The sequence below is a fragment of the Typopeltis vanoorti genome, chromosome 9 (assembly GCF_054136105.1).
Source record: "Typopeltis vanoorti isolate ZY-2024b chromosome 9, IOZ_Tvanoo_1.0, whole genome shotgun sequence".
NCBI classification, from domain to species: domain Eukaryota; kingdom Metazoa; phylum Arthropoda; class Arachnida; order Uropygi; family Thelyphonidae; genus Typopeltis; species Typopeltis vanoorti.
The window spans coordinates 124737459-124751674 of NC_143557.1; the positions used below are offsets into that span (position 1 = coordinate 124737459).

At 34.7% G+C, this 14216-nt stretch overlaps 1 protein-coding gene across 1 annotated transcript in view; it reads left to right on the top strand.

Annotated features, from left to right (window-relative positions):
• The window catches only part of LOC150103501 (uncharacterized), a 335762-nt gene that overhangs the window by 299283 nt on the left and 22263 nt on the right, over positions 1–14216 (top strand). Inside the window, exon 13 of the mRNA XM_090398489.1 lies at positions 1303–1349. Coding sequence (XP_090254615.1) covers positions 1303–1349 — 47 coding nt within the window. The remainder of the gene's footprint in view (positions 1–1302; positions 1350–14216) is intronic.

Sequence of the window (14216 nt, forward strand, 5' to 3'; positions counted from 1 at the left end):
GGCAGAATCAATCAATGTTTCCTTCAGAGTTTGCCACTGAATCTCCAAGGTTTGATTCCTGTTCGCAAACTCTTTCATTTTCTTTTCAATAATATTTCTGTATTTTAGTCTACAGTTTACATCTGAGAGCTTCTCAACTTTTATTCGCTTTAAAACTTTCTTACATGTTATTCTTTTCAATATGAAATTCAATTTTATCCTGCTCAAGACTAAATAGTGATCACTTCCAATTTCAAATCCTCTGTACACTCTGGTGTCCTGCACCAGGGAGAAAACATCACTATCAACAATAACATAGTCAATGAGACTTTTCTTATTCCTAGCCTCTTCTCTCCATGTGAATTTGTGCACATTTTTATGTTGGAACATGGTGTTAGTAATAACCAGTCCATGTCCTGAGCAGAAATCCAACAGATATTTGCCATTATTATTAGCTTTGCTCTTTTCTCCAAATTTTCCCAAAATATTTTTGTATGTCTCACAATCATTTCCTACTCTACTATTTAGATCCCCAACAAGGACCAACTTTTCCTTTTTCATTGTGTCAGTTGCTTTTTCTAAAGCCTCAAAAAATTCCTCCACTTCTACCTTAGTAGAACCTTCTGTGGGACCATAGGCACAAATAAGTCTCATTGTCCAGTTCCCCATTCTCATATTTGCCCACATTACTCTACTTGAGACTGACTGCCATTCAAGAAGATTAGCCTCGTATTTTGTGTTGAATACTATGGCTACTCCTTCTTTTCCTTGATTGTTATTGCCTGAATATAACATTTTGTATTTATTGCTCAGAAAGATCTCACCAGTTTTGGTCTTTTTTGTTTCAGTCACCCCTATTATGTCGATCTGGTACTTATCTAATTCCTCAGCTAGCTCCATTTCTTTGCCATTCAGGCTTCTTACGTTGATAGTACCGATCTTTAACTCTGGTGATGTTGAGTTGGGGTTTGTTTTCAGATTTGTTCAGAATTCTGAACCATGTTTAGGAAACTTATTCCTGTCGTTTTCATAACTATTTTATCCCATTTCTTAAAAATGGGAATCATAGTTACACGTTTGCATTTATTTTACCATTTATATGTATTTTGCTTTATTAATAAAAGAAAAGTTTGGTTACATTTATTTATTTATTACACTTAATTTTGCATATTAAGGTTCTGTTGCTTCGAATTTGTGAAAGAAAGTGTTCTTTTGATATAAGCATGAACTAATATAAGAATATAAACTAATATAAGCAAATAAACTAAGCAGCATGTATTAATAACATACAGAGATAAAGATTTTAAAAAGATATTTTTGTAGGGTCTGGGCCAACACCTGAGGTATCTACAAGTCGACGACAAATTAAAGTAAGTAGAGAATGCACATACTTGTTACTCTGCTGATTGTTTGTGTTTAAAACCTTTTAAAGACAAAAAAAAAAAAAAATAGAAAGCATTATTATTATTTTTTTTTTTGGTTTCTTTATTTCTCTGATGTGTGCTTCATGAAAAGAAAATCACCTTTATAGGGATGTCAGTTAAATATCTTAAAATAGGAGTTTCCTTTATGGCCAAAAAAATTAAAAAATAGATATGTTATGATAGGTTTCACGGTATAGAAAGAACACAGATGGTTAAGAAAATAACTAATTTATTAACTTAAAGGCTAATATTTCGCTGGTCTTATATCCAGCATCTTCAGAGCACACAACACAAAGTTTGTTACAAAGGCAAGACAACCACAATCCGGTGTAACAGTGGGGACAGTATAAGTGATTGCAGCGTGCAACACAAGACTAAAGTCCTAATATGGTGCCATCTAGGTTATAAAAAAAAAAAAAAATAAATAAAAAAATAAATAAAAATAAAAATTCAAAACTAGATGGCGCCATATTAGGACTTTAGTCTTGTGTTGCACGCTGCAATCACTTATACTGTCCCCACTGTTACACCGGATTGTGGTTGTCTTGCCTTTGTAACAAACTTTGTGTTGTGTGCTCTGAAGATGCTGGATATAAGACCAGCGAAATATTAGCCTTTAAGTTAATTAATTAGTTATTTTCTTAATCATCTGTGTTCTTTCTATACTGTGAAATCTATCATAACATGTCTGACGAACACATAAGCCTATCCACGCGTAAAAAATAGATAACTGAGAGATATCTCTGCATAACCATTAAAAAATAAGGAAAACTGAATTGACTTCTGAACTGTTGTCCTATCCTTCACTGATGTGACCTATTAGTAAGTATTCACTGGATACTGAATAAATGAGGCTGGCTTAGCAATTTGAGACTTAGCCAGCAAAACTGTATTTTGTCTTATTGGTTTACTACATATTGGCTTAAGCCAAAACAAACTGTTGGTACAACATGATGAAATTTTATGCTGGCTGGGACCTCACCTGGTTGAACAATACCCTGCTGTTTTCATTAGAGAACCAGGTCAAGTGGTGAAAAGTTTGCTACTGGAGGAAACTCAACATCAGCTGTACTGAAAATATATACACTACCAACATGTGAAGTTGAACTTGCAGAACTACAATGTCAATATGTGGCATTTTTGAGAGAAAGATTACTAAAACGGATGAGATTCTTTCAAATAATAAATATAAGATGTTATGTTCAGACAGAAGTGATCAGGGAATGAAGATAAGTTCAACTTCATTCCCTGATGTAGATGTGAGAGTTTTGAAAAAAAAATGCAAGTTTAGCTTTACACATTCAAGTGAACTAATCTGAGATGGTATAGTCCAGGGGTTCTCAACCTTTTTCTTTCCTAGAGCTCATTCTAAAATACCGATAGGGCAACCGGCACCATCTATTTTTTCAAGCAAATTTTTTGAATTCCTTTGTTAAATGAATACATACAAAGTTTACATTATATAAAAATTTAAATACATGTATATGTATGTAAGTTAGTGTGATCTTTGGCATTGCATTTCATTGGGCAGTGCTTCATAATTAGGAGAACATGATGATATTCCAGTTCTTAAACTGAATTGAACAACTTCGAATGCGCGTTTACTTTACATTGTATGCATTTAATACTTGTCACATGTCAATAACACATGTGTTATATAGCATGTCATGAATTGTTGCATGATTATTTCAAACTATACGGCACACGGTTGAACAGCGGCGGACACACACAAATTAGTCGACGGGCGCCATGGTGCCCACGGGCATAGGGATGGGAACCCCTGGTATAGTCATTTAAACAGAAATTACAGTTTTACATATGTTTATTCTTGGGATTGTTAATTCTCAGCATGCCCACTGTCATTATAATAAATTCATCATCATCATCAAATTCCTGATATGTACCATCAAGGGGTGTACAGGATATGATATCACTGCATGAAAACTTACACCATTACTAACTTCCTATCTACTGTTACCTGTGAAGACTTCAACATTATCAGATCTTATATTTCTATCTTCTAAAGCACTTTTTTACTGTATCAATCCACCTAGATCTTGGTCTTCTTCTGGGCCTTTTTCCTGCTAACTTAGCAAAGAACACCCGTTTTGCTAATCTTTCCTCTCCTATTCTGTTTCAGTGACCATACCACTTGAAATTTGCTCTGCTAACACAGTCCTGGATGCTAACAATATTCAGTTCTTTCCTAATATCGTCATTTTTAATATGACATTGCACTGATGCCATCTGTTCATCCCCCTCTAATCTTTCTCAGGACTCTCATATCTGTGGTGTCTAGTCTTTGGTCAAGTGTTTTATTTCTGACCTAGCTCTCAGATCCATAAGTTAAAATTGGTTTGAACACTGTCTTGTATACAGCTAATTTAGTGTTTTCACTAATTTCTCTCTTATTCCATGTAAAAGTATTCAAATGACTTCATACCATACCATACCATACCAGACCAGACCAGACCAGATTTATTGATTCTGTTGTCTATTTCCATATTTAATTCACTATTTTCACTAAAAATCGTGCCTAAATAGCTGAAATGTTCTATAAGTTCTCCATTCACAATGCAGTTGATATTTTCAATGCTTCTGCCTATTTCCATTGTCTTTGTCTCGTTATTGCTGACCTTCGTACCTAATCTATTACAAGAGTTATTCAATTTAGTCAGGGAATCTTACATACTTGTAGCAGATTTATATAGAAGTATAACATCATCTGCATAGAGTAAAGAGCTGAGATTAACATCTCCAATTTTGATATCAGGTTTACTACCACTTTCCTTCATAATGTGATCCATATAGATAATAAATAACAGAGGGGATAATGTACATCCTTGTCTGACACCAGATTTAACATTAAACCATCTTTCTGTACTTCCTTCAATTCTAACTGCTGACTTACAATTCAAATAAAGACTGAGAATTGCTTGATATAATGCTCCATTGACACCATACAACTTGAAACACTTCGAATAGCTTCTCTCTTGGCACCCTGTCATATGCCTTTTCCAGATCTACAAAATTTAAATACAGATCTTTGTTATGTTCCCACTATTTCTCAACTATTTGTCGTAAAGTGAAAATTTGATCCTGACAGCCTCTATTTAGCCTGAATCCAGCTTGTTTTTCATCAAGCTTTTTTTCCAAAATTCTTCTCAACTGTTTATCAAATATACTTGCATAAATCTTACCAGGAACACTCAGTAGAGAAATACCTCTGTAATTCTCACATTCAGTTTTATTTCCCTTTTTATATATGGGTACTATGAGAGCTCTACTCCAATCATCAGGAATTCGTCCCTCTGTCCAGGCTTTCTGAACTATGCAGTGCAGCCACTGTAAGACTCTTATACCACCATACTTCAGCATTTCTGGTCGAATATCATCTACTCCTGCTGCCTTTCCACATTTCAAGCCTTTGATGGCTTTTTCTACTTCAAGTATGGATATGTATTCCTGACTGCATGCCTGGTCAGTGTTTTTTATCACTGTGCTGTCATCACTGCTTGTTTCATTTAGCAGTTTTTCAAAGTAATTACTCCATACTTCAAGGATATCTTTTTCTCCTGTTTTCATTTCACCTTTATCATCTCTAATTCCTTTTACACCACTCTTTCCTCCATTCCTAAGCTTCTTCAACAACCTCCAGAATATTTTACCACTTTCTTGATATTTATTTTCTATATTCTTGCCAAAGTCCTCCCATGACTTTTGTTTAGCTAGTTTTACACACTGTTTAGCTTTCTTACATTTGTCTCTGTATTCTGTAAGAATACACAGACCTTTCCACATTTCAGGCTTTTGATGGCTTTTTCTACTTCAAGTATGGATATAGCCACGATTGTATTATTGATTGCATGTCTGTTCAATGTTTTTTACTACTGTGCTGTCATATCTGCTTGTTTCATTTAGCAATTTTTCGAAGTAATTACTCCATACATCAAGGATATCTTTTTTCACCAGTTTTCATTTCACCTTTATCATCTCTAATTCCTTTTACAGCACTCTTCTTTCCTCCATTTCTGAACTTTTTCAACAACCTCTGGAATATTTTGCCACCTTCTTGATATTTATTTTCTATGTTCTTGCCAAAGTTCTAACCAAAGACTTTTGTTTAGCTACTTTTACACAGTGTTTAGCTTTCTTACATTTGTATCTGTATTCTCTAAGAGCACAAACTGACTTATTTGGCAGGAACTTTTGATATGCTTTCTTCTTTTCCTTCATTGCCTCTTTAACTTCCTGTATCCACCATGGGATTCTGATTTTTCTATACTTGCAGACAACCTCCACACATGCCTCTCAGGCTGAATCACTCAATGTTTTCTTCACGATTTGCCACTGACTCTCCAAGGTTTGTTTTCTATTCTCAAACTCTTTCATTTAGCAGCTCTCAGATGTAAACTGTATTTACAACTTTTATTCCCTTTAAAACTTTCTTATATGTTCTTCTTTTCAGTATGAAATTCAATTTTATTCTACTCAAGACTAAGTGGTGATCACTTCCAACTTCAAATCCTCTGTACACTCTAGTGTCCTGCACCAGTGGGAAAACATCACTATCAACAATAACATAGTCAATGAGACCTTTCTTATTCCTTGCCTCTTTTCTTCATGTAAATTTGTGCACATTTTTATGTTGGAACATTATTATTATTATTATTATTACCCCAAGACCTCATGGAGTCAAAGACTCATCTGGGTGGTCCTTTTATCACACATACACACACACATCTCAGGACATCATGAGTACAGTATTTAAACAAAATTAGGAATAACATACAGTTAGGGCACATGATTACAATGGAATCTCATGAAAACGTGCATAACGTGCTAAAGTAGTAAAAAAAAAAAAAAAAAAAAAAAAAAACATTAATTATTTAACACAATTTTGTATGATAATTTCCCATAATTTAGGAATAGTAAGAACGTCGTTGCGGTTTAGGTTTGGTCTGTGTAGTAAGGCTTCAGAACTTTCTTTGTATAAATGTTCATGTTTAAATAAAGATCTATGTAAAAGTTTAGCCTTTTCCCAATGGATCCTATGGTTTTGATTTTCAATTCCGTGTTGAGAGATGCCAGATTGCGGTTTAAGAAGACAAATGTGGTCTTGATGTTCCGAGATGCGTTTCTGAACAGACCTACCTGTCTGTCCAAAGTATGATAATTTGCATGAGCATGGAATCTCATAAACACCAGGTAACATCAAGGGTGAGAATTTGTCCTTAGGAGAAGGTAATAAGTTGTAAATTTTGTTGATAGGTTTGTAAGTAGTGGCAAAATTGTATTTCTTCATAATTTTAGAAAGACGTTCTGAGATGCCTTTAATATAAGGTATGGGAATCCTATGGACTTCTTCCTGTCTGGTTTGATGTATGAAGAAATGACTGATGATTTTTTGAGTTGTTTTTGGATTATATCCATTTAGGATGGCTGTATTTTTGATAACTTCTAATTCCTGGTTTAAAGATTCTTCAGAGGAGCAGAATTTGTGTGCTCTGGAAACTAGTGATTTAATAATGCCAGATTTCTGAGATGGATGATGAGCAGAGGAATTGTGAATGTAGTGACCTGAGAATGTAGGCTTGCGAAACTTTTACATAGATCTTTATTTAAACATGAATGTTTATACAAAGAAAGTTCTGAAGCCTTACTACACAGACCAAACCTAAACCGCAACGACGTTCTTACTATTCCTAAAGTATGTTACAAAATTGTCATACAAAATTGTGTTAAATAATTAACGTTTTTTTTTTTTTTTTTTACTACTTTATCACGTTATGCACGTTTTCATGAGATTCTATTGTAATCATGCGCCCTAACTGTATGTTATTCCTAATTTTGTTTAAATACTGTACTGATGATGTCCTAAGATACTTAGGATGAAATATTTACAATTAAATCATTTTCACTGTGGTTTATACGTGTGTTTCTTCTAATTATGAACGCACCACAGGTTTCGTTATTTAAAAAAAAAAAAAACACATCTCATCATACTGAGCCTTAAACATACGCAAACTCCTTGCAGACACCACACTCTCAGGCAAGGCATTCCAATCATTCACAACTCCGCACAAAAAAAACTTGCCTCTCACTCCCCTACTCACACCCTCTTTATACAGTTTCCAGGGATGACCTCTGGTTCTCCCCTGATCTCCCACTATTCTCTGTAGAACTTCTCCACCATTGATCTTATAACAACCCCTTACCAACTTGTAGGTCTCTATCACCAGACTCTGCAAATTACATCTTCTCCATCTTTCCTCATACTCAACATTCCAGAGGTCAGAAACTACCTTAGTCAGTCGCCTTTGGACCCTTTCCAACATCTCTTCATCCTTCTGAAAACCCGGTGACCAAATCTGGGCACAATAGTCTGTGTGGCCTAATCAAAGCCTTATACAATGGAACAAGAATCTCCCTACTTCTACACGTCAGTGTCCTCTGCATCATTCCCAGAAGTCTTTGTGTTGTCTTCACAATTTTGGCAATGTGTCCCCTAAATTTTAGATCCTTATCCACTATCACCCCCAGATCTCTTATTTCCTCTACCTCCAACAATATATTCTCATCAAGCATAAATTCTGCATCCCATCTTTGTTTTCCAAATTTTAAAACCTTACATTTTGCAACATTGAGCTCACATCCCCATTTCCCTGCCCAATCACTCAATTTATTCAAGTCTTCTTGCAAGGCCACAACATCTTCACTACACTTTATGGTTCGTCCAAACTTTGCATCATCTGCAAACAACTGAATATCTCCATACAAATCTTCGCCAATATCATTAATATACAAGTTAAATAGTAATGGCCCTAAAACAGACCCCTGAGGCACTCCACACGTGACTTTCCTTTTCCTGGATATCGCACCCCCATACACAACTTTTTGATACCTATCTGATAGCCAGTCTCCAATCCAATGCACTAATCTAATATCCAACCCCATCTACTTTAGTTTGACTGTCAACTTATCATGAGGTACTCTATCAAAAGCATTTGCGAAATCCAAGTACCTTCTCCTCTGTCCGAGGAAGCAGCCACTTTATTGTAATAAATAAGTAGATTACTAAAACATGACATCCCTTTAGCAAATCCATGCTGTCCATCAAAGATTATACCATTGTTGTCAACCCAACTCTGGATCCTGGTTCTCACAAGCTTCTCCAACATCTTAACCACAACACCTGACACACAGATAGGCCTATAGTTTGATGTTACATTGTGTTAGTAATGACCAGTCCATGTCCAGCAGAAATCCAACAGGCATTTCCCATTTTTATTAGCTTTGCTCTTTTTTTCCAAATTATCCCAAAATATTTTTGTGTGTCTGACAATCATTTCTTACTCTGCTGTTTAGATCTCCAACAAGGACCAACTTTTTCTTTTTCATTGTGTCAGTTTCTTGTGCATAAGTACAGCTCTGAGCATTGCCCTTGTCCTCTTTCCAGATTTTTTTTTTTTTGTTATTTCTTAGATATATTATAGCTTTATATTCTCTGTTGGGCAGGTTGATTGCAGGAAGTTTAACCTGTGAAAAAACGTTAGTTACGTCAAGCCTAATATTGTTGGCCTCACTGTTGGAAGAGTTGTACATTCCACACTCCATCTAAATAATGAAATCTTTGGTTGGTACATGTCTAGGCATCACAGCGAAGTTTTGGCTGTGGTTGAGTGTGTTGATTGCATCAGCATCAAGGATAGTGGTGGATAGATTATGTATATTGTTTTTGGGGAGTCTTGGAGGTGTCGGTAACTTTTTTTGTTAAATTTTGGAACTTTCTGATATGCTGACTTTTTATTTTTATGAATTCCTTGATCATCTGAAGGTTTGCATTGTGGAGAGCTCCTGTTGTGGTGTAGGCAAGTACTGAGCGCATCACACCAACTTGCTCCCATAGAAGGGTGAAGCTAGTGCACTTATAAATGTGGTGTGCCTTGTTGGAATGGAACCGATGTTTTAATTTTGCACAATTGGGAATGACTTTATTATTCCTACAATGTTTAATATAAATTTTCCTATAATGTGTGTAGGTGGGGTCATAAATATCAATTTATAACCCCACCTACACACAGATTATAATAATCCATAGAGTATGAAAAGATGTTACTTCCGGGTCAGCAGATATGACCAACAAACTAAAACCCTACAATTCCAAACCCCTGTCCCCATACTTATGGACTTCTGAAAGTCCATAAACAAGTGTCCTGGCTATGTAGCCAAAGTGGCTACATGGTCGGGACACCCTACACACTTTTCTATTCCATTTGAACAAACCAACATTCAAGGACCCACCCAATTTACTACAGAAATATAAAGTAACAACAGTCTGTCCTTTGTAGACACCCTAGTTACAAGGCAACCAAATGGATCCCTGACCTTCACTGTCTACAGAAAGCCTACACACCACACAAAGGTAGATACATCTATCAACAGTCACATTACCCCACCCCTCCCAACAATTTGGAACTATAAAAACCTTGGTCCACCGGTCAAAATTAATTTCCTCAGATAATATTCAATGTTATTTGAGGAAATGGATGCATTCTGAGTTCACAGAATGCATCCATTTTATGCAGATGCATTCTGTGAACTCAACACAGAATGCATCCAGATAAAAAAAACTTTTTGGCCAATGGCTACACCACCCACCAAATAAAAAGAATTTTAACACCACATACCCACACTACCCCTTCCAACATAGATTACAACAAATCCATCACCAACCCCTATATCTGTAATGTCTCAGAAAAGGTGGCCAAGACATTAAAAAAAAAGTGCAGTCTTGTGACCACTTATAAACCACACACACACACACACACACACACACACACACACACACACACACACACACACACACACACACAAAAGCTAGCAGCCCTTATCCATTCCCAAAGACCAGCTACAATCTCTGGATTTACTATGCTGATTCTACTATTACGGCTGCTCAAGATTAGCAGCCGATGCCATGGATACCTAGCACAAGATCCCTTGGAAAAAAACCACCTTACTCCACCAAAGCAAATTTAAATTTAAGAAGCTTTTCCTTGAATGCACTGCATCTCTTGCCAACTATCCCAAACTAAAGAAAGATGGTTGTATCAGACTTTCCTCCATATGGGAAACACTCATCTGTAGACAGTCAACCCAACAGCCAAGAACACCCAACCAAAGCCAATAGGTGGCATAATTATGGGACTTTAGTCTTCCTGATGATGCTAATTTAACTTCAGCAAAATATAGGATGCAATAATTAAATATTTTTAGTTATTATCACGTTGTTAATTTCCTTAAACAATATACAATGCTGCAGAATCAACCTATAAGCCTAAACGCCAGGACATCAGTGAATAGGTTTAAAAAGGTGTATGACTGGTATTGTGTTAATGGATAGAATATCCCACAATGAATCTTTTGACTCCATGGAGTGCCCACATAAATAATAATAGTTCCATGGATGTTTCTTATGTTGATGGTGCCATTCTTGAGCTCTGCTGATGTTGAATTAGGATATGTTCTGGAATTTGTTTTAGTAGTTGACTTTTTGCTGTTTGCTCTGGTTCCATGGCAAAAACAACAGAGACTTTGTTTAACTTGGTGATGCCCCACTCAGCATGAATATCTGTCATGTGGTACCATCATTTTGCATAATGGCTCATGCCAATATGAATACAATTTGGTTGGTAAATCTCAAATTGCCATCTCATCCTTGTTTGTTGAATATCTAGGTAGAACCTAACAGGATGCACCAGAAAGTGAAGATTGGGCATTAGGTCATTAAGCATTGGCGGTTCTCTACATTCCTTAAAAGGCAACATGGAGGTCTTTTCCCAGATATCTAGCTTTAACCCTTAAGCACCCTGCAGAGGAAAATTTATAACAAAACAAAAAAAAAGTCTTTCATATTTTTATTGGCTTCATGAAATAATGTGACATTTTTACAGCAACTTCTGTTTCCACCAGTTGAAAAAATGCAAGGGTGACATGACATTTGCCACCCATTTGAAAGACACATTCAGATTCCACCTAGGATAGAGATCAATGATTATCACGCCAGTCCGAGCAAATTTTTGTGTGGGCAAGATTTTTTTTTCTGCCCTTCAAGTCTAAATTGTATATGTATATATAAAAATTATATATATATATATATATATATATATATATATATATATAGTGAATAAATATAAATAATAATAATAAATAAAATCACCATCATCAACAACAACCATGGGTCCAATGCCCGTATGTGTCTGCTGCCATCCCGATATGATTCTCCCATTGCATTCTGTTTTGTGCAATATGACTCAGTTTGTATATAGAGTTTCTGCACCATTTGACGATGTCATCGCCCCATTCTCTGTTGGGTCTTCCTCTTTTGTTCTTTCCTTCAATCATTCCAAACAGCAACGTTTTTAATTTTCTCTCATCATTCATTCTACATATATGGCCAAATAGATGTAGTTTCCTTTTGGTTATTTTCAGGATCAGGTTTTCTTTTGGTTGTATTCGTCTGTATATTTCCTCATTGTTCACTTTCTGTATCCAGCTTATTCTCAAGATCTTTCTTTAGTACTTCCTCTCAAATGCCAATATCCTCCTTTCAGATTCTCTCAGGAATACCCAGGCCTCGCATCCATAGAGCATGCTGATGATACAGGATTGTACAATGCACAGTTTAGTTTGCATTTTTATAGCTCGTCTCTTCCATATTTTGTCCATGGCTTTTAAAATAGTTGTTGCTCTGGCTATTCTAATTTTTATCTCTTTTTTGGGGTAAGTCATGCATCATATGGCATCCAAGATATGTGAAGTGTTCCACATCTTCCAGTTGAAATCTATGTATCGTAACTCTGTCACTTTCAGTAGATAAAGTGGCTAAGCTATCTAATCTCTCTTGGAACATTGTGGACCTCAAATAATTTTTAACAAGTCTTAATTTAGAAAAACTGCGCTCTGCATTTGCAACTGTAGTTGGGATTGTTAAAATATTTCGTAGTGATGTGTACACATTAGGAAAAAGACTTATGCAGTTATTTGCACAAATATAATTTAATACTTCTTTGGTAGAATAATTATTTTATATTGTTCGAGACAATATTTTTAATTCATCTAATAAATCTATTGCTGAATATCTTTTTGATCACCATCAGACAGAACAATTTCTAAGGTTGAAACAAGTTTTTTTACTGTATCATTATCAAATTTTAAGTTACCAGTGTTAAAGAGAAACCCAAAAATTGATTCATATTTATTTAGCCATTCAAATCTCTCAGTAATTGATGTTATTACTGAATCAAGAACTAAATTAAAAAATTAATTTGAAAATATCGCTCAAAATTAGTAATTGATTTGTCAGGACATACATAATGAAATTGAGTTTTTATATGTTGAGTTCATGTGCTGTCATTAGTTGGGAAATCAGCATTTAACTCAATATTTAGAGCAAAGTTATGGGCATGGTGCTTAACTTTCAAAAAATTATTTTTGCTTCTGTATGACATCAAGAATTTTTTCGTGACATCTAATGATTTCAAGGCTTCCATAATATTGCAAGAGATATTTTGCAGTTGTTTGCTAGATGCATTGACTTTACTTAGAATGTCATACCAAACAAATGTGCCAAATATAAACTTGAAAGAATTAATTTCTTTTTGCTAAGGAACTAGCTTTCAATTTTGTTTTAATGCCTTGTTGCCCAATTAAGCTGTCATCTTCTGTGATGAAAATTAAAGCTTCATGTATTTCTTTTACTTGATTTCATGTTGCTTTTAAGGCTTCAACGCGATTTTCCCATCTCGTCATGCATAAAGGTTTTAAAGTAAAATTTTGGATGTAGTTTAGAACTTCCCATCGATGACTCGATGAAGAAAAGAAATTACAGATTGACTGAAAAATGTCAAAAAATAAAACCGTATCTACATTGCAGCATCACTCAATACCAACTTCAAGGAATGCGTACAACACGGAACAAAAAATGCTCTAGGATTTTTGTTCCTTAAAAGTGTTTGTACCCCTGCATTCTTCCCCTTCATAGTTAAGTTTTTTCTTTTAATAATTTTAAAATTACTTCAGCCATACCACTTCCTGTTGTATTATTAATTTTAATAAAATCCAGAAATCTTTCCTCTATTTGTATAATATCTTGGGTTTCTTCATTTTTTTTTCTTTTATAGAAACATATCTTACAATTAAGGACATTTGCTCCTGCCACGAAATATCAGTGTTGCAATCAACAATTATTGAAAAATACTTAGCATTCATTATTTTAGATACAATTTTTTTTTAATTTCGTCGTTTTAATTTTAATGAAATAAAAAATCTGTTAGATTTTTTTAATTTCATTACTCAATATATTAATGATTTCGTTTTGTATATATTTCCCTAAATAATGAACATGAATTTCACTGTTTTTTATGCGTTCTACATGTTTTTGTAATACGCTGTCAAATTCTGTGAATAATTCAATCAGTTTCAAACATTTTCCATTATTATTTGTATTATAAAGTATCTGAACTTCCTCTGAACATTATATTTTCTTTTGCAAGAAATTTAATAACCGATATTATGCGTTTTAAAACATGCAGCCAGTGTGCTTGTTCTTTTTTTGAGTAATTTTAGCTGATGTTGATCAATTGTAGTTTCATTTTTTAAACGCTTTTCCAAATCAATCCATTTTTCAAAATTATTAAAATGTTCTTGAGATCTCTCGTGATACTAAAGAACTTGGGATATATATTTCTAATCGTTATTTCCTTCCGATATTAAGTTCATAGTTCGAATATTAGAAAATAATTTACAGCAGAA